Raw genomic sequence first — 22,051 nt, 5'->3', positions numbered from 1 at the left:
CACAATCACCAAAGTGGACTAATTGTGCACTCTTATCAGTGAGATCAGATAAGGAATTCAAATTGGGTAACAATAATATTTGCTGCATTTTATATTTTCAGTTTAAAAAATGCAATCACATTTTGAATCATCATTCTGTTTTATTTTCTCTTTCCCTCTTTAGAAATTTCCAGAAACTAAGAGTAAATGAGCTTGAAGATTGATTGAAGAAACCTGTAGTTTACAAATGGAACAAAAAGGTTAGTCAGGGATACACTGTCTACTGACGGATAACTGGAGCACGGCCAACAAACCTGGTTAGACTCTGCAGCCATCAGCGCAGAAATAAGAATGGCGATATCGAGCTGCTGTGTACTACTGCTGCTCTGGGTCTGCCTGCCTGAGCCCAGCCATCCTACTCCGCTGTCAAAAAGGACTATTAAAGAGCTGCAAAACGGAGTGCCAATGGAACCTTCAGGTGGCAAGGTTTCTGTGCTGCACCGCTCCAAACGTGGCTGGATGTGGAATCAGTTCTTTCTGCTGGAGGAATATACTGGATCAGAGCCGCAGTACGTGGGCAAGGTAGGCATTGAGAGATGTTCTTATTAATCATGATTAGAAAGAACTGTTGCCGATACTTACAAACGAATGCTTAGTACCTTCCTGTGATATAAACTCCTTTACTTTATATTGGTTAATGCCATCCCTAAAATTGTAAACAAATAAATGTCATACAAATGCGTCAAGTATTTATTTGCTAATATTGCCAACAGTAATTTCTAGGCTTTAATTTTTAAGGTGAGAATGTTAACTGCAGCATTTTGTCGTGAAATGCAGTGAAAATGTACAGACTGGAGATGTTAGAATGTATGATCTTACTTTGGTCCTCTATTGTTCCAAAGTTGTTCGGGATCAAATATAACTTTTTAGATTTGTAACATAAAGTGACCTGATAATAAGTAATGCGTTGACAAGAACACACATTTAACATAATAGGGGTCATCTCCAACCCCCTTTAACCCCTTTAAACATCAATAGAACCCCAATTTACAGTGAAAGCTGTAAATTAGGGACACCTAATGGACTTGAATTAGGGTGTCCTTTATTTGCAGGTGTCCCTATTTTCAAAATGGTTATTGTTTGTCCAGTAAACTGGATGTTCTAAATATCCCAGGATTGCCAAATCTCCTGCAGCGTTCCTTTTTTTTTCACCCTCACCTGAGATCGTGCCTAATTCTGGAACCCTGCCAGCAGGATGTGATTTCAGTTCATTTTCTGTTTGTTGGGTTTCCCAGTTCATTACCATCCTGGGGTCCTTTTCCATTGAGGGAGGGATGTCCTGATCCTGGGATCTGCTACATTGGCAGTCTGCGCAGGGCGAGGTGGCTGCTGTAGGGTCAGAGTGCTTGGGAGGTCCTAGCCAAATTGGGGGGGATTAATGTCCTGCAGATCCCTGTCCAGGCACCCCTCCCTCCGTGTGCTGCAGCTGCTAATGTTTGAGGTGCTGAGGGCTGGGTGGGGGTCTGTTAACAGTTCACCAATACCTGACGTACTGGTGGAGTAGGAACATAGGAACATAGGAACAGGAGTAGGCCATTCAGCCCCTCGTGCCTGCTCCGCCATTTGATAAGATCATGGCTGATCTGTGATCTAACTCCATATACCTGCCTTTGGCCCATATCCCTTAATACCTTTGGTTGCCAAAAAGCTATCTATCTCACATTTAAATTTAGCAATTGAGCTAGTATCAATTGCCGTTTGCGGAAGAGAGTTCCAAACTTCTACAACCCTTTGTGTGTAGAAATATTTTCTAATCTCGCTCCTGAAAGGTCTGGCTCTAATTTTTAGACTGCGACCCCTACTCCTAAAATCCCCAACCAGCGGAAATAGTTTCTCTCTATCCACCCTATCTGTTCCCCTTAATATCTTATAAACTTCGATCAGATCACCTCTTAACCTTCGAAACTCTAGAGAATACAACCCCAATTTGTGTAATCTCTCCTCGTAACTTAACCCTTGAAGTCCGGGTGTCATTCTAGCAAACCGACACTGCACTCCCTCCAAGGCCAATATGTCCTTCCGAAGGTGCGGTGCCCAGAACTGCTCACAGTACTCCAGGCGCAGTCTAACCAGGGTTTTGTAAAGCTGCAGCATAACTTCTGCCCCCTTGTAGTCCAGTCCTCTAGATGTAAAGGCCAACATTCCATTTGCCTTATTGATTATTTTCTGCACCTGTTCATGACACTTCAATGATCTATGTACCTGAACCCCTAAGTCCCTTTGGACATCCACTGTTTTTAACTTTTTAACATTTTAGAAAGTACCCTGTTCTATCCTCTTTTGATCCAAAGTGGATGACCTCACATTTGCCTAGATTGAATTCCATTTGCCACAGTTTTGCCCATTCACCTAATCTATCAATATCGCTTTGTAATTTTATGTTTTCATCTACACTGCTTACAATGCCACCAATCTTTGTGTCATCGGCAAACTTAGATATGAGACTTTCTATGCCTTCATCTAAGTCATTAATAAATATTGTGAATAATTGAGGCCCCAAGACAGATCCCTGCGGGACTCCACTAGTCACATCCTGCCAATGTGAGTACCTTCCCATTATCCCTACTTTCTGTCGCCTTTCGCTCAGCCAACTTCCTAACCAAGTCCGTACTTTTCCCTCGATTCCATGGGCTTCTATCTTAACTAACAGTCTCTTATGTGGGACCTTATCAAATGCCTTCTGGAAGTCCATATAAATAACATCCATTGACATTCCCCTGTCCACTACTTTAGTCGCCTCCTCAAAAAATTCAATCAGGTTTGTCAGGCACGACCTACCTTTCACAAATCCATGCTGGCTCTCTTTGATTAACTGAAAATTCTCGAGGTGTTCAGTCACCCTATCCTTAATTATAGACTCCAGCATTTTCCCCACAACAGATATTAGGCTAACTGGTCTATAATTCCCTGGTTTCCCTCTCTCTCCTTTCTTAAAAAGCGGAGTGACATTTGCAATTTTCCAATCTAGAGGGACAGTTCCTGAGTCTAGAGAACTTTGAAAGATTATAGTTAGGGCATCTGCAATGTGCTCACCTACTTCCTTTAAAACCCTGGGATGGAAACCATCTGGTCCTGGGGATTTGTCACTCTTTAGTGCAATTATTTTCTTCATCACTGTTGCTTTACCTATGTTAATTTTATCGAGTCCCTGTCCCCTATTATATATAAGTTTTCTTGGGATTTCCGGCATGCTATCCTCTTTTTCGACTGTAGGGTTGCCAACTCTGGTTGGAGGCATGATCACGGGATGTTCTGACCACATGACATCTGACCAGGTGATGTCGGATTGAGTGACGTCCTATCACATGACATCGGATCATGTGACATCCAATCACATGACTTCTACAGATGTTATTAGATTTACTATACCTTATAAAGGTTGGGTCCCTTGTAGTTGTGTATCTTGCGTCAGCAGCTTTTGTGTGAGAAGTTCCAAGAACCAGGAAGCCACCCATGAGCAGGCGAGGAGGGGAAGCCATTCTCTCCATCTCTTCCCCCCAGCCCTCATCTCCATCTCGCCCCCCAGCCCCCATTCCCCAGTCTCCATCTCTCCCTCCGTTCCCCAGTCTTCATCTCTCCCCCCAGCCCCATTCCACAGTCCTTCTCTCCCCCATTCCCCAGTCTCCATCTCTCCCTCAGCCCCCATTACAGTCTCCTTCTCTCCCCCCCAATCTCCAGTCTCCATCTCTCCCCTTCTCCCCCATTCCCCAGTCTCCCTCTCCCCCCAACTTTTGAGCCCCCTGCCCCTCAATTTCAGGGTGTCCCTCCCCCCACCCCAGTGATTTCAGAGACCCTAATTCTTGACTCCCCAGTGAGATTGGATGTTGCCTGGCACAGTTCCCAGCTTTTGTGTAATGGGGAGTTCTTTACCAAGCATCCATAGCGGCAGAGAAACTGCTCTATCCTCGGGATAAAGCCGTGCAAGCATTCAATCCCAGAGATAGAATGGTTATCTGCCACTATAGATGCTGGGTAAAGAGGTCTCCATTAAACAAAAGCTGTTTTGTTTCACCCACTGCCGCCTCGCACTTACCTGCGTATCCCATGTTTTAAGATGTAAATGGACTAAGTGGCTGTCCATAGTTTGTAATTTGCGAGTGTCCATGGTTTCAAGGTGCAGCTTGTATATTTTACAATGTAAATTATTTGGGACTGTCAATGAGTGCCCCTTTTTTACAGATGTCCACTTTTTGGAGGTGTCCTTTTGTACAGGCTTCACTGTATATTTATTCAGCAGTTGCCTGCTTTGATAATCTCCAGTCTCTGCATCAATTTGCAAATACACTCCTTATATTAAACTGTGAATCTATTAATGTAAACAAAATTACAGAGTCAGTGGCTCCGATATTTACGGGGAGGCAGGGACGAAGCTGGGACGCGTGCCTACGGCAAGGAAACTCGGAAATACCGGGAAGGCGGAGGTCCTGCCAAATTTAACGGCGGGACCTCATTGTCATTTTTTTACTCAGTTTCCTGCCCGGTAGCCGGCCAGTTTAAGAGGCTGGCCCACTGCCGGGCAGGAAAGCCAATGGTAGAAGGCCGTAGCTGGAGACCGTTGGGAATGGTCTCCGGCAGCCAGGAAATATCGCAAGGTTTGTGGGGGGAGAGTCGGACCGGCAATCGGGAAGGAGGGGGGACCGGGAAACAACGCTGGTTTGAAGGGAGGGGGTTGGCCAATCGTGGCAGAAGATTTGCTTGAGGGGCCGGGGGGAAGCACTCCTGCTCCTCCTGGCCCACAAGCAGCGCTTTAAAAAGCACTTACCGGCTGGATCCGGTTGATCCCGTTTCCCTTTTGCTGCCAGGTTTTGCGAGCTCTGGGAAACCTGGCCGGCCAGTGTTAAATTCAAATGGCTGCCAAAATCTGAGGAACGAAGCCTCATTGACATATTATAATGACAGACCCGCCTCTCCAGAGTAGGTTACTCAGACGTCCCCAAACCCGTTGGGGCTAAAACGGAAATAGGCGCGTTTGCAGCGGGTTGGGGTCAGGGTTCGCATATTTGCCGATTTATCCCCCCGATCCTCTCCTGCCAATCGTGGGAGTGTTAAAATTACCCCCAATTTGTCAGTTTGCTGACTGTTTCATCAATCCAATTCTTTTGCCATCCTTTCCATTAAATTTAATGGTCTCTCAGATGTGCAGTTCTTCACACACAAATTCCAAAGCTACTGGTTTGCAATTTTCATGGAAAAGTGGATGGAATTGCTGAAGGAAATCCTCAAAGCACTGGTAGAAATCCTGGAATTCATGTAATAAAAAAACAAATTTGGTTTATTCAGTCATTGTCATCCTGCAGATTATCAATTTCCTTTTCATTCCACTGACATGTTTGCTGACTTTTTTCCAGCAAAAGGAATCAGTTTGCAGCCATTATGAGAAAATAAGGACTTACTGGTTAGAACTTCCAATTTCAACAGTGGAATAAAATGGGCGATATCTGATTGGCTGCCCGTTATACATCCTATCCGGTTTTCCTTTTCATTTACTAGAATGTCAAGTTTCTTACTGGCATAAACACCCAAATAGAATCTCCCTTGTTGCTTTGATTACACCAGTGACAGAGCACATTTTGGAATAGAAAAAGGGTGTAAGGATAAACCCAGCAACTATAGGCCAGTCAGTTTAACCTCAATGGTGGGGAAACTTTTAAAAACGATACTCCCGGACAGAATTAACAGTCACTTGGACGAGTGTGGATTGATTAGGGAAAGCCAGCATGAATTTGTTAAAGGCAAATCATGTTTAACTAACCTGATAGAGTTTTTGATGAGGTAACAGGGAGGGTAGATGAGACCAATGCGGTTGATATGGTGTATATGGACTTTCAAAAAGCGTTTGATAAAGTGCCGCATGGTAGGCTTATCATCAAGATTGCGGCCCATGGAATAAAGAGGGCAGTAGCAACATGGATACAGAATTGGCTAAGTGACAGGAAACAGAGAGTAGTGATGAACAGTTGTTTTTTGGACTGGAGGGAGGTGTACAGTGGTGTTCCCCAAGGGTCAATGCCGGGACCACTGATTTTCTTGATATATATTAATGACTTGGACTTGGGTGTACAGGCACAATTTCAAAATTTGCAGTGGACACAAAACTTGGAAGGGTAGTAAACAGTGAGGAGGATAGTGATAGACTTCAAGAGGATATTGACAGGCTGGTGGCATGGGCGGATATGTGGCAGATGAAATTTAACGCAGAAAAATGCGAAGTGATACATTTCAGTAGGAAGAACAATGAGAGCCAATATAAACTAGAGGGCACAACTCTAAAAGGGGTACAGGAACGGAGGGAACTGGGGGTATATGTGCACAAATCATTGAAGGTGGCAGGGCAGGTTGAGAAAGCGATTAAAAAGCATAGGGGATCCTGGACTTTATAAATAGAGGCATAGGATACAAAAGTATAAGCAGTCATGATGAACCTTTATAAAACACTGGTTCGGCCACAACTGGAGTATTGTGTCCAGGAAGGTGTGAAGGCCTTAGAGAGGGTGCAGAAGAGATTTACTAGAATGATTCTAGGGATGAGGGGGCGTTATTTAGATGGATAGACTGGAGAAGCTGGGGTTGTTCTCCTTGGAACAGAGATGGTTGCTAAATCGATATCGCCCGTTTTACACTATCACCCAAGGCAGTAGGTAGCTGCTGCAGAGCTCACAGGGACTCTCATTATACTGGTGACATCACCAGTACAGTCTGGCACTAAGGGAAACCTAACTTGAGGGGCTCCTTGCTGGTAAGGAATGTGTCATTTTTACCAAAACATCAAAAAAATTCTGCTTTGACTATTATTTGCTTCTATATATAAAATGGGGAAATGTTCCCTCCAGATTTTCCTTCCACTTTGATGATGGCACATTAGGTGGAATTGTGTTGAAAATGCCTGCACCCAGACTGCCTCTAACCAAGCGTTCGAGTGGCCAATTTTCTTGGCCTCCCTCTGTCCAGCACTGGACATCAGCAGCATGCCCAAAATGTGCACGGAGCCTGTGTGTTGCCCATTTTTTCTCTTCTATTTGCAGTACTTTCCACTTGTTCTCAATAAATTTCATCTGCATTTGTTCTGCCCACCTATACATTTTGTCCAATTCATTTTAGAATTCCTGAGCTGCCTCTTCTGATTCCACTGTTCTTAGTTTGGCATCAGCTGAAAATTTGGCCATTTTGCATTGAATTTCTGAGTCCAGTCAATGACATAAATAATTCATATCAGGAAAATTAGGTGCAGACTCCTCATGATTTTCTGTCTATTTAATTTTAAGGGATGGAAAATGATGGGGAGTGCATGCCTAAATTCCTCATGTGCCTCCCGGTGAACAAGGTTCGCAACTGTGAGCACAAATTCATAAAATTATATCTATTGTATCTTTAATAGCCATCTTGGCATAAGGTGCTGGTTCATCTGAAGCCAAATCGCTTAAATCAGACCAAACAAACCATTTTGTTTTTGAACTTATTTGAATTGGCTTACTGGGGGCTCCAAATTCATAATCTTGTGGGAGTTTTACAAGTACTTCAAACTTTTCATATAAAGTCTACGCCTCAAAATCTCCTCACAAAGATTATTGCTGACAGTCTTTATAGAGAGAATTTGGAGCCTAGGCTTAATGTAAAAAGATTGAAATACTTGTAGAACTCCCACAGTGGAGACACATCTTTATTACTTTTGATACCTCAAACAACCACTTATTAGCATGGATTTCAGATTTACAAAAATATGCCTTTGATTGAATACAATGACAATTGATTTCTTTTATCCTGCTAAAGATTTTCAACATACCTTTTGGGGCCTCCGCATCTGTTTCTACTGCTCCAGTCAGTAGGCCGTTAAAATGGCTTTGGGGTCCTATCTAAGTGATAGGACTCCTATTTACATATATTTATGAGGCTTCTGCATTAGTCTGCCAGGCACCTCAACTGCCCAGGAAAACAGCGGTGTGAAAAAAAAGGCTGATGGGCAGGAACAGACCACTTTCATTTTAAACTCCCGGTCCGCCAGGTTTCCAGAGGGAGTTAAAATCCCCCCTTTAGGATAGATTATGTTAACTTTGCATTGGTCACAATATACCCTGAAACAAAACAATGTTAGGTGTGGTGTCAAAGGGGATAGTGAATGTATGGCTCTGTTTTCTAAGTACGTGCCATCAAAAAAACAAAACAAGATCAGATTACAGGAGACAGGAGTGCGGAGCCTGAAATCCACCTCAAATCCATGTTAGAAGGCATGGCAAAGATCTGAATTGCTCTTTCACTTTAATAAGTAAAGAAAAGCCACCCAAAGGTATTTGGCTCAACCACAGGTATGAATTAATTTCAGCTGAGGCTGCCCAACTGCCTTTAGGCTCCCTTGGCCAAAGAGGGAAAAACATTGGAGTTCATAATTTGATTCTCCAGTGATCTGTGCTGGAAAGTGTGTCTGTGCGAACATTGGGTGAGAACAGATATAGGCTTTGCTGTGATGCCCTTTACAGTTGAATTGCCTCACAGTCTAAATTCACACCTGAAGTATGGCCTCTTGGGTGAGACACCGGCAGATTGCTAATGGCCATGGAACCATACCAGTGCCTGGAGGAGTGGAACCATACCCCAGTGAGAGTCAGTGTCTGGAGGAACGGAACCATATCCGAGTGAGAGTCAGTGTCTGGAGGAGTGGAACCATACCCCAGTGAGAGTCAGTATCTGGAGGAGTGGAACCATACCCCAGTGAGAGTCAGTGTCTGGAGGAACGGAACAATACCCCAGTGAGAGTCAGTGTCTGGAGGAGTGGAACCATACCCGAGTGAGAGTCAGTATCTGGAGGAACGGAACTATACCCCAGTGAGAGTCAGTGTCTGGAGGAGTGGAACCATACCCGAGTGAGAGTCAGTATCTGGAGGAATGGAACCATATCCGAGTGAGAGTCAGTGTCTGGAGGAGTGGAACCATACCCCAGTGAGAGTCAGTATCTGGAGGAGTGGAACCATACCCGAGTGAGAGTCAGTATCTGGAGGAACGGAACCATACCCGAGTGAGAGTCAGTGTCTGGAGAGGTGGAACCATACCCCAGTGAGAGTCAGTATCTGGAGGAGTGGAACCATACCCGAGTGAGAGTCAGTATCTGGAGGAACGGAACCATATCCGAGTGAGAGTCAGTGTCTGGAGGAGTGGAACCATACCCCAGTGAGAGTCAGTGTCTGGAGGAGTGGAACCATACCCGAGTGAGAGTCAGTATCTGGAGGAGTGGAACCATACCCGAGTGAGAGTCAGTATCTGGAGGAACGGAACCATATCCGAGTGAGAGTCAGTGTCTGGAGAAGTAGAACCATACCCCAGTGAGAGTCAGTGTCTGGAGGAGTGGAACCATACCCCAGTGAGAGTCAGTGTCTGGAGGAGTGGAACCATATCCGAGTGAGAGTCAGTGTCTGGAGAAGTAGAACCATACCCGAGTGAGAGTCAGTGTCTGGAGGAGTGGAACCATACCCGAGTGAGAGTCAGTGTCTGGAGGAGTGGAACCATACCCCAGTGAGAGTCAGTGTCTGGAGGAGTGGAACCATATCCGAGTGAGAGTCAGTGTCTGGAGAAGTAGAACCATACCCCAGTGAGAGTCAGTGTCTGGAGGAGTGGAACCATATCCGAGTGAGAGTCAGTGTCTGGAGAAGTAGAACCATACCCCAGTGAGAGTCAGTGTCTGGAGGAGTGGAACCATATCCCAGTGAGAGTCAGTGTCTGGAGGAGTGGAACCATACCCCAGTGAGAGTCAGTGTCTGGAGGAGTGGAACAATACCCCAGTGAGAGTCAGTATCTGGAGGAGTGGAACCATACCTGAGTGAGAGTCAGTGTCTGGAGGAGTGGAACCATATCCGAGTGAGAGTCAGTGTCTGGAGGAGTGGAACAATACCCCAGTGAGAGTCAGTATCTGGAGGAGTGGAACCATATCCGAGTGAGAGTCAGTGTCTGGAGGAGTGGAACCATACCCCAGTGAGAGTCAGTGTCTGGAGGAGTGGAACCATACCCCAGTGAGAGTCAGTGTCTGGAGGAGTGGAACCATACCCCAGTGAGAGTTAGTGTCTGGAGGAGTGGAACCATACCCGAGTGAGAGTCAGTGTCTGGAGGAGTGGAACCATATCCGAGTGAGAGTCAGTGTCTGGAGGAGTGGAACCATACCCCAGTGAGAGTCAGTGTCTGGAGGAGTGGAACAATACCCCAGTGAGAGTCAGTGTCTGGAGGAGTGGAACCATACCCCAGTGAGAGTCAGTGTCTGGAGGAGTGGAACAATACCCCAGTGAGAGTCAGTGTCTGGAGGAGTGGAACCATACCCTAGTGAGAGTCAGTGTCTGGAGGAGTGGAGGGTGAAAATTTTAAAATAAAGAAAACAAGTAAAAATCAAATATAAAAGGCAATCTAAAGAAAAAGGTTTGCGTTCATGTTTATCTTAGCAAGAGTTGCATTGACCAGACCCAAGTGAAGCTCAGTGCCTGCAGGTGCCTGAGTGTTCGGGTTAGCCTGCATTGCAGCCTTTTAGCAAACCCATTTAACCCCATCATAAAACATTGTAAAAGCAACAGTTAGATAGTGTTAGAAGAAATGAAACCAAGACCTCCTGGCTGAAAATTCCAGCCAGGCCCAGAAAAGACCAATTTAACTACTGAACTGGGTTGAAGGGGTATCATTTAGATTTTAGAGTGAAGTCTGATCCTTGATGAGTTTGCTGATCTCAGCCAGGCCAGCAACAGAGATTATGGGGTAGAATTACTGCAGGGGTACCCCAATCTTCTGCCGTAACTTCGGTGGAATCCCCAGAGAAACGGCGTAAATGGCCGTTTAAACCATTTCTTCAGGGCTTTCAACGACATTACGACAGGAGATCGGGCGAACCCCTGCTGAAATTACAGGCGAACAACTGGCCACAATGGCCTTGAGTTAGGGAACGAACAATTAAGTGGAAAGTTAGCTTGGGTTTCTGCTCTTGATGGCTATACAGTGATCCCCACCCCCCACTGCAGGCATTGGCCTCATAATGCCCTATAACCAAATGGCCTGTCAGTGTCAATGTTTCTGGATGGATCAAGGCCACCTGGACAAGGTATAGGAGGGTGATCACCACCCATGTTACCTATTGTGAGGGGGTCAACATTTTCACAAGAGGAGAGAAACGAAGGAAGAAAACTGGAAAGAACAAACAGAATATATAGATTAGCAGCTTGAACTGGTGGTGGAGACTACATGGGGAATATTAACCCAATCTGTCTGGCGGGAACAGGGTGGGAGGGGCCTTTAAAATTGAGTGTCCAGCCTTACTGCCCCATTCCTGCTGGAGTCCCACTGGCCACCATTTTAACTGCTCACAGTAGTTTGGTGGCTGTGGCGCACGCTGAAAACAGGCAGGCGCCTCATACATTTTTGTAAACCGGGGGCCAATTACATCAATAGGACCCCGATTAGATTTTAACTCAGGCCAGAGCGGGGAAGCTGCCACGGCTTTCCTGCCTGGTGAAGGCAGGTCAGAAGCTGTCGGGAGGATGAAGAGGCCCCTCAAGGAAAGTCACGGGCTCCCCTGCCCCAGATGTACCCCCTTTCTGTCCCATGGGACCCTCTCGAAGTCCACTTCCTGAGGCCAACCTTCCTTTGGTGTCAGCCACCGGAACATCCACTACCACCCGCCAGCCAACTGCTGCTTTCACCCCATTTTGGGCAGGCATCTGAATGGCAGCATGCAGATGAGGCCCAGGAATTAAAATACCATCGGCCTGAAATCTGGGTTCCACAGTGCATTTTGCACTGGCCCCGCCCCTGCCCACCCAAAACTCACTCGGGGTTATTTTGACTCTGGGTGATAGTGTAAAACTGGTGCTATCAATTCAGCCGCCCATTATACATCTCTTCCGATTTTCATTTCCATTGAAGTCAATCAGGAGAGATGTATAACAGACGGCTGATTCGATGTCACTCATTTCACACTATCGTCCAAAGTCAAAATGACCCCCATTAGATGAAATTGTGTTGAAAATGTCTGCAACCAGATTTTTGGGCCTGACTATTTAATTGATGGTTTTGATTCGCATATCCAGATTTTCACAAGCTTGCTGTTGAATTTCCTTGTTACAGGATGCAGTGAATAGTCAGTCAGTAGCTATGCAATGAATGAAGATTGTATCACATAATTCAAGACTGACAAAGTTTCAAGGGAGATAAATATGATATTGTGCAGTTACCTTCTCAACACAGTATTTATATCACTCATTTAATGATCAGACAAATGAATAGAGCCTAAATAATTTACAAATTCTATTGAATTATAAAGGAATATCCTAAATGTGAAAGATGGTTTAATAGTCCCCTAGCAGTCATGCAAAGCGGCTTCCACACTTCTTCAGAGGTGTTTGGGTGCCAGCCTGGGAATGGCTTAAATATCAAAGTAGGTTAAATTATTAGAGTTGTTACACATTTAGCTGTGATTCAAGGGTAACTCAGGATATCGATTAAAAGCAGTTTCTGCATATCTCTATAAAATGCAGATGCTATAAAGGGCAGTATTGAAATCAATGCCAGGATTTACAACATCCATGTTTCACTATAAAAGACAAGGCAGCTTGAAATTACACCACAAACTTCTGTGAAATTACATTACTTTGTAATAATTTTGTACCGCAATTTGGAACACATGGTTTTGAAATGCCTTATCTTTCCCAGTGAAACATGAAAGCATCAATTTAAACACTGGAATTTATAGTGACTGCACTGAGTTTGGACCAACCCCAACAGCAAATATAAAAATAAGATGCACAATGCATTGGGACTCATCTGTGGCACAACAGAGAGGTGCAGGCTGAGAGGCCCAAGTACTCCACCGGTCACGATGGTACGGTAGCATAGTGGTTATGTTACTGGACTAGTAATCCAGGTAGACCTAGACTAATAATCCAGAGTCATGAGTTCAAATCCCACCATGGTAGCTGGGGAATTTAAATTCAATGAATTAAAGAAAATATGGAATAAAAAAAAAACTAGTATCAGTAATGGTAGCCATGAAAATACCAGATTTGTTGTAAAAACCCATCTGGTTTACTAATGTCCTTTAGGGAAGGAAACCTGCTGTCCTTACCCGGTCTGGCCTATATGTGACTCCAGACCCACAGCAATGTGGTTGATTCTTAATGGCCTAGCAAGCCTCTCAGTTGCGGTTCAAGAAGGCGGCTCACCACCACCTTCTTAATTAGGGATGGGCAATAAATGCTGGCCTTGCCAGCGATGTCCACAACCCATGAACGAATTTTAAAAAATGGTCCCTTTGCTGCTGTGGCAGCAACATTTGTCCAAAGAGGGGAGAAAATAAGAGCTGAATAGTGGAGATGAAAGAATATTCTTGAGGTTTTCCTTGAATACATTTGAGGATCATGGAGTAATTGCACAAAACGGTTAAGTCAGAAGATTAAATGGGTGGGGTAGAGTCCATGGTAGGGTGGTGAACAAGCAAAATTTGGTGCGAAACAGAATACATGTGGCAGAGTTTCGGAAAAGTTGGAAGTTTATGAAGGATGGGAGGCCAGCAAGGAGTGTTGGAGTGGATGAGTCTGGAGGTGACAAAGGCATGTATGAGTGTTTCAGCAATGATGGGCCTGAGATAGGAGCAAAGCCGGATGATGCTGCAGAAGTGGAAATAAGCAGACTTACTGATGGAGAGGATTTAGGTTCTTAAGGTCACCTTAGGGCTCAACAGGACATCAAAGTTGTGAAAACTCTGGTTTACCTGAGATAGTGGCCGGAGAGGGGGATGGAGTCGGCAGCAAGGGAGCAGACTTCGTGGAGAGGGCCAAAGATGATAGCTTTGGTCTTCTCAATGGTGCTGGATGCCTCAGGGAAAAACAAAGTTCCAGTGAGGACCTGAAGCAGGCATTAGGCCCCTTTATTTGCATATCAAAAGGGACTAACGCCTGCTTCAGCCGTGGGTAAAGGATGCCTCTTGTTTGTCCTTTCCCAATATGGCAGGCAGTGCACCTCCGGTCAGAAAGCCTAGAGGAGTATAGAAAGTGCAGGAGTGAAATTAAAACGGACATTAGGAAAGCAAAGAGAGGACATGAAAAAATATCGGCAAGTAAAATCAAGGAAAACCCAAAGATGTTTTATAAATACATAAAGAGCAAGAGGATAACTAAAGAAAGAGTAGGGCCTATTAGAGACCAAAAAGAAAACCTATGTGTGGAGGTGGAAGACATGGGTATGGTTCTTAATGGATACTTTGCGTCTGTCTTCACAAAACAGGGGGACGATGCAGAGATTGTAGATAAGGAGGAGTGTGAAATATTGGATGGGATAAACATAGTGAGAGGGGAACATCCAGGCTTGGGCTGATAAGCGGCAAGTAACATTCGCGCCAGACAAGTGCCAGGCAATGACCATCTCCAACAAGAGAGAGTCTAAACACCTCCCCTTGACATTCAATGGCATTACCATCGCCGAATCCCCCACCATCAACATCCTGGGCGTCAACTTTGACCAGAAACTTAACTGGACCAGCCATATAAATACTGTGGCTACAAGAGCAGGCCAGAGGCTGGGTATTCTGCAGCGAGTGACTCACCTCCTGACTCCCCAAAGCCTTTCCACCATCGACAAGGCACAAGTCAGGAGTGTGATGGAATACTCTCCACTTGCCTGGATGAGTGCAGCTCCAACAACACTCAAGATGCTGGACACCATCCAGGACAAAGCAGCCCGCTTGATTGGCACCCCATCCACCACCCTAAACATTCACTCCCTTCACCACTGGTGCACAGTGGCTGCAGTGTGTACCATCCACAGGATGCACTGCAGCAACTCGCCAAGGCTTCTTTAACAGCACCTCCCAAACTCGCGACCTCTACCACCTAGAAGGACAAGAGCAGCAGGTACATGGGAACAACAGCACCTGCACACTCCCCTCCAAGTCACACACCATCCCGACTTGGAAATATATCACTGTTCCTTCATCGTCGCTGGGTCAAAATCCTGGAACTCCCTTCCTAACAGCACTGTGGGAGAACCTTCACCACAGGGACTGCAGCAGTTCAAGAAGGCGGCTCACCACCACCTTCTCAAGGGCAATTAGGGATGGGCAATAAATGCTGGCCTCGCCAGCGACGCCCACATCCCATGAACGAATAAAAAAAATACTAAAGCGTTTAGCATCCTTGAAAGTGGATAAATCACCAGGCCTGGATGAAATGTATCCCAGGCTGTTAAGAGAAGCAAAGGAGGAAATAGCGGAGGCTCTGACCATCATTTTTCGATCATCCCTAGCTACAGGCTTGGTGCTGAAGGATTGGAGGACTGCTAACATGCCATTGTTTAAAAAGGGAGAAAGGGATAGACCAAATAATTATAGGCCAGTCAGTCTAATCTTGGTGGTGGGCAAGTTATTGGAAAAATTTCTGAGGGACAGTATTAATTGCCATTTAGGAAGGCACAGATTAACCGAGGACAGTCAGCATGGATTTGTTAAGGGAAGGTCGTGTCTGATTAACTTGTTTGAATTTTTTGAGGCGGTAACAAGGAGGGTCGATGAGGGTAGCGCGTTTAATGTAGTCTACTTGGATTTTAGCAAGGCTTTTGACAAGGTTCCACATGGCAGACTGGTCAGAAAAGTAAAAGCATGAGATTCAAGGGAAAGTGGCAAGTTGGATCCAGGATTGGCTCAGTGACAGGAAGCAAAGGGTAATGGTTGATGGGTGTTTTTGTGATTGGAAGGCTGTTTCCAGTGGGGTTCCGCAGGGCTCGGTATTAGATCCCTTGCTTTTTGTGGTATATATCAATGATTTAGACATAAATGTAGGGGGCATGATTAAGAAGTTTGCAGATGATACAAGTTTGCCGAGTGGTTGATAGTGAGGAAGAAAGCAGTAGACTGCAGGAAGATATCAGTGGACTGGTCAGGTGGGCAGAAATGTGGCAAATAGAATTGGGGAGGGCAAACAAGGCAAGGAAATACACAATAAATGGTGGGATACTGAGAAGTATAGAGGAACAGAGGGACCTTGGAGTGCATATCCACAGATCCCTGAAGGTAGCAGGACAGGTAGATAAGGTGGATAAGAAGGTATACGGGTACTTTCCTTTATTAACTGAGGCATAAGAGCAGGGAGGTTATGCTAGAATTGTATAAAACATTGGTTAGGCCACAGCTATAGTACTGCGTACAGTTCTGGTCACCACATTACAGGAAGAATGTAATTGCACTCGAGAGGGTACAGAGGATATTCATGAGGATGTTGCCAGGACTGGAGGAAAGATTGGATAGGCTGGGGTTATATTCTTGGAACAGGAGGCTGAGGGGAGATTTAATTGAGGTGTATAAAATTATGAGGGGCCTAGATAGAGTGGATAGGAAGGACCTATTTCCCTTAGCAGAGAGGTCAATAATCAGGGGGCATGGATTTAAAGTAATTTGTAGAAGGATTAGGGGGGAGTTGAGGAGAATTTTTTTCACCCAGAGGGTGGTGGGGGTCTGGAACTCATTGCCTGAAAGGGTGGTAGAGGCAGAAACCCTCATTGCATTTGAAAAGTACTTGGATATGCACTTTGAAGTGCTGTAACCTATAAGGCTAAGGACCAAGAGCTGGAAAGTGGGATTCGGCTGGATAGCTCTTTTTCGGCTGGCACAGACACGATGAGCCGAATGGCCTCCTTCTGTGGCATAAATTTCTATCATTCTAAATGTGCACACGCTTTCTGGCCGCCATTTTGGGGCCTTAGGAGACTGTGTAGCGCCTAAAAAATGGGCGCTACTCGGCCCAATTTAGCCTCAATATGATCTGATTACTCTGACGCGTTTGCAACTTCTGAAATTGAAAACGGTTGCGGTTATTCTAGTTAATTGTCGCACTCCTCATCTCAGTGTGAACTAGATTATTTTAAAACTTTTCGCCCTCAGTTTTTACAAAATAGGGATGACTGTTTAAAAGAAATTGATATCAAAACCAAACCAGATATCTGTCTGGGTATAATCAAGGAAATTTGCCATTTCAACCAAGAGGTTGAAATGGCAAATTTCCTTTTCTTCAAAAAGGTAACAATTCTTGTGGAGGGGTTTAGATTATTTGGCAAAAAGTACAGATCACATGGGCTGTAAATGAAACACACTCACAGAACATGCAGAAATTAATTTACTCCCAAGATACAGCGTAAAATTTCAAAATTACCACTTCAGATTTTGATTCAGAGGTTTTGCATTATAGTTACGTCTGAATCTGAAAAAAAAATCACTTCACTTAAACCCAACTCAGACCATTGTGTTTGGCCTAAAGCACCATCTTGACACATCTTTTATATATAAAAACGAAATCCGGATATAGTGATGCACTGGCATTTTACTGATGAGGCCTTGGGATCTGCACTATAATGTCAAAGAATTTTACGTCATGTTAACAGTTCACCCTCAGTTATAAAACTTTTTACAAGGCAGTAATCTGCTACTAAAATCTAAAGACATTTCACTTTTGCATCCTCACAGGCACTACCCGTTTGACCCCATCATTGCTGCTGAGCTGACGGATGGGAATTTAGTAGTAGAAGTAGCAGTATGCACTACCCGTACAGCTTAGCTTCTGCCACGATCCCCCACAGAGAATCCAGTCCTATTGTCGCACTCCATGCCTTGCTTTAACTGCAGTTGAATTCTGTCATGTGGTAATTAGGATGGAACACATAACCATGCAGTTTATCCTTCCCTCTCCCCCCATCCTTTTCCTTTGTACACCTCAGGATATTTTACAAATGCTTTTCTGGGTCCTACGTTGAACTCTGGCTTTTACTTTTGATGAGAATCCCGCCTCTTTTAAATGCTGTAAATTTAATCATCAAATCCGTGTGGTGAATGATAATTAGGTTTGGATTCTTAGGCAGAGGAGTTCCATGTGTGTGTCTGTGCATGACATCCGATAATGCAGGAGTTTGGAAGAAGAATTGCCCAATGTTGCTGCAGAGATTCTTGTTAGCATAAAAAACCCTCCACACCATGGAGTGTCACCTCCACTCTGACATGAACCTCCTTTCATGTTTCTGAAGCAAGGAAAAAATGGAAGAACTGCATGCCGCAGAGCAGTGCTGATGTTTTATTTATTATCGCGTACTCTAATTAATGGAAAGCATTTGCACGTGTTATTATAACGCTGTGCTCTGCGGTCTTACTATTTGATCTGTGATTACTTAAACCCGTAGGGATAAAAAAAATAGTCTGCAACAGCATTTCAGCCAGTCCATAGGTGCAGCTCACGCAAGAGTTGGCTTTACTGCTCATGAATCTCATTGCTTTTAAGTGGAGCCGCCGTGCGTACTCCACGGGGCCGTGGCTAACATCGATGTCAATACTGAATAAATGGACTAGAAAATGCGTTTGCAATAATTGCTGAGATGCATCAAAAAAAAAGCACAGCAGTCATGTGAGTGATTTTAACCCTTATTCCTCAGTAATAAATCTTCCCAGTCAAATATTGTGACATCTCAATGCATTAACATGGCTCAAAGAAACTGCTGACATCGTGGTGTTTACTCTTATTGAGCTCAGACATGGTGAAACCTCCAATTATATCGGGAAAAGGGTCCAATGACGTGATTCTAAAACCTTCCAGGTGAAAACCTTAGACAGGAATACCATTCTTACAGAAGGAAATCTATTCCGTGAAAGGTTTTTTTAAAATTTAAAACTCTAGGGGGATAATTTTGACTTTTTGCGATAGCGTAAAACGGGTCAAAAGGGTGAAAGCTCGTTTTACATCTCTCCCCATTTTTATTTCCATCAACCAGGAGAGATATAAAACAGGCTGCCGATTCACTATCACCTGTTTTACACTATCGCACAAAATCAAAATTACCCTCAGTGACAGTAAACTAACAGCTCGATTTTATCAAGATTTGTGACATCGCTACGCTGCTTGTGACTTGAAAATGTATTGCGTATCATCTTTCCATCTACTTTCAACAACTTTTTTGAGGAAAGCAGAGACATTACCAACACTTCTGTCTCTTGTTCAGTCAGTGAGTTTTGGTGGCCATATTACTCACTGAATGACATGTTTTTGCAATCCTATTCATCTTGACACGATGACATAGTTACCGTTGCAGTTGAAAAAAACAAACAAGTATAAACACAAAAGAACATAAACACATAAGAACGTCCATTTCTGACTACAGATATAGCAGCATGTTTAGGATTATTGAAGATGGGTCTGTTTGCTAGTGGCTGCCATGTAGACCAAGGAGGATCCGATTTTGATTCCTGGGCACTGCTGTGTTAGTTGATCTCAGTTGGGATGGCAGTGGGCGTGCTAAACACTGGGCTAGGAAGAGAAAACATTAGCCCAGGTTCCTTCTCCTGCTTGCTATTTAATGATTTTTGCAGGAAGATGAATGTTTGTGGACACTGGGTGAAAACAGAAATGGGCTTCCTTGTGATGCCTTCCAAGGTTACATAGCTGCCAAGTTCGCCTTCTAGGCTCACACATGAAGAATGACCACTTGAGCAAGGTACTGTAAGGCAAAAAGTGCCCATTGAACCATTCCCAACGTCAATCAATGCTTTTAGGCGAAAAGGCAAGAAAACCAGATAGGGTGAAAGAGATGACTCCAGAATGTGCCATAAGCCACATTCTGAACCGACTCAATAGCAGGATGTCCATTCAAACCTGATAGGTGAAGATCCCCAAATTAACTTTCAAATATTATTTATGTAAATATGAACATAAATATATTCTTGAAAATAACACAATGCAAAAGTTGTAATTAAGCAAGCCCGTAATACCATGCCTTTCAAACTGAATAGGTGGATTATACAGACTGGTGGTCTCCAAACTCCGGTCAAAATGTAAATGATTAACTTATCATAGGGACTGAGAGTAGGTGATCGCCACAGACAGTAAATCTTTCTGTACACAGCAAAGACCAGAAAAATACATGTACAGAGAAAAGGGACACAATGATAGTACTAAAATCAAGAAAAAAATTATTCTCTCTATGTAATAGAAGTTAAAGTTTGAAGATATCACAAACAGAACACCACTACTACATGTCTATCTATCCACATCTATCTATTATCATAAAAATCTCAAACACAGATTTTCTGACCATCATATTCAAGTATCATACTCAAATTACAGTGTTACACTTCAAAAAAAGTATTAACAACAGAACTCTGCAGGAACATAAAACACTGGAGCCAGCATATCTGCAGCCTCTTAATCAGCCCTGTATAAACTCACGTAGTGTTTACTTAACAGCAATTAGTCTTTGTAACCTTAAAGTGACACACATCTGCACTTTAGCTGAGGAATAATGCATTGTGTTTAACATAGTATAATTATCATGTTTTTACAAAACATCCATCCTCTGACCTACCATGAGCTGCGCCATGGGGGATTATGTCTAATGTGTATTTCTCACCTGCCTCACTTGAGGTGTCATGCTCAAATTTTTCGGCCACACTTTCAAAAAGTAGGAATAAAAGAACTCTCGGGGAGCACAAAATGCTGATGACAGTGGGGTAAATTTGAAGTGTCACTGCCTGGGTGGCATTCTAGTGCAGCAGATCAGCCGCCCTTTATAGAAGCTGCCTGATTTTCATTATATTGATTTACAGAGAATAAAAATTGGACGGGTTCTATAAAGGGCAGGTGATCTGCTCCACTAGATTACCACAAGTCGGTGAAAATCTACCTCAAAATATCTTCCACTTCTTAATTGGCCTCTACATAAACTTGTTCAGTGTTTAACAGTAATACATTAGCAGCAGATTAATACATTGGCCGGGAATTTATTCGGAGCTCTGTCCACTCCCTCACCACAACTTCGCTGGGAGCACAGCAGAAATCCGAGTTTCCCCCATACTTGCAGCAGAATTACAGCAACGGGGTGGGAGCAGCTCTGAGGAAATACCCGGCCGTCATGTTTTACATGGTGTACGTTCCTATCGTTATAAAATAGTGCATCCTCTGACTTACTGGGAGCAGCGCCAGAGGAAATTTGCCAGTTTATTCAATTTGTTAAATAACATTGCACAAAGCCGATGGGGAATTGAAAATAACAACATAGGGAAGGTTCAAGGGTATTGACTGCTTAAACCTTTTTACAGAAACCGAGGCCATTAACTGCCTACACCACTGCGTTTTTCCTCTCTAACCAAATTTATTGTCAAATCATGTCAGACCTACTCTATTTGCTGTCATATTTAGTCATATTAACCATGGTGCTGCATCAGCAGTCAGGGCCTAATGTGCTTCTGTGACAAAGGAGTTCTTGCAGGGCAAGATAGACAGTGCAGTGCTTTTAGTAGAACTATCTTTTGATTTTTTGTTGATAAAGTGCTGCTTGGAACTAGAAGGGTTTAATTTTGTTAGTATCCATTTCTAAGTGAATTGTAATTACATTACATCTGTAGGCTTAATGTCTTGAAGTGAGTAAATTGATCTAGGTACATTTTTACCATTCCATTTCTGTTGCTTACACAATTAGCATGGTTCAGTAATGGTACAATCTTGTTATATGCAAGTCTTGGATTGAGCAATGTTCTTTTTTGCCTGGATGTCTTGCATGTAAGATTTGACTGTAAATATTGTGACCTTTTCAGATGTTGAATATTAATAGAGACATTAATATGTGTCAAATATTTTTGACAATGTGAGCTATGAGTTGAACCGTCACAAGTGATTGATTGTTACCAAATTTATGAAGACATGTTTTTTTAATGGAGAACAACAGGAAATCAGGCACTGCACAGATTCTCTTAAATGTTTCTGCTTTAAAGGCACTCAAGTGCTAAGCAAACTTGTGATATTCCTAAAATTGTGCCTTCTTTTGCCATCACTGCCCTGATTTATGAGGTCCCTTAATAATATTCAAATTATAATGGCAAAGAAGTCACATGTACACACATATTCTGTCATAAGCACATTAGGAATTTAAATCAGGCCAAATAGCCCATAATTTGAAAAAGAAAAAAATGCAGGTGTATGGGGAAAGAGCAGGGGTGTGGGACTAATTGGATAGCTCTTTCAAAGAGCTGGTACAG

The 22,051-nt window shown here is 43.7% G+C and overlaps 1 protein-coding gene across 1 annotated transcript in view; it reads left to right on the top strand.

Moving 5' to 3' along the window:
* The window catches only part of LOC137339218 (cadherin-6-like), a 204,682-nt gene that overhangs the window by 18,320 nt on the left and 164,311 nt on the right, over positions 1 to 22,051 (top strand). The window contains exon 2 of the mRNA XM_068001880.1: positions 164 to 561. Coding sequence (XP_067857981.1) covers positions 331 to 561 — 231 coding nt within the window. The 5' untranslated portion in view covers positions 164 to 330. The remainder of the gene's footprint in view (positions 1 to 163; positions 562 to 22,051) is intronic.

The sequence above is a fragment of the Heptranchias perlo genome, chromosome 2, assembly GCF_035084215.1.
Source record: "Heptranchias perlo isolate sHepPer1 chromosome 2, sHepPer1.hap1, whole genome shotgun sequence".
In the NCBI taxonomy this organism is placed as follows: Eukaryota; Metazoa; Chordata; class Chondrichthyes; order Hexanchiformes; family Hexanchidae; genus Heptranchias; species Heptranchias perlo.
The sequence above is the reverse complement of the archived record's forward strand: the minus strand, read 5'-3'. Positions and strand labels throughout refer to the sequence as shown.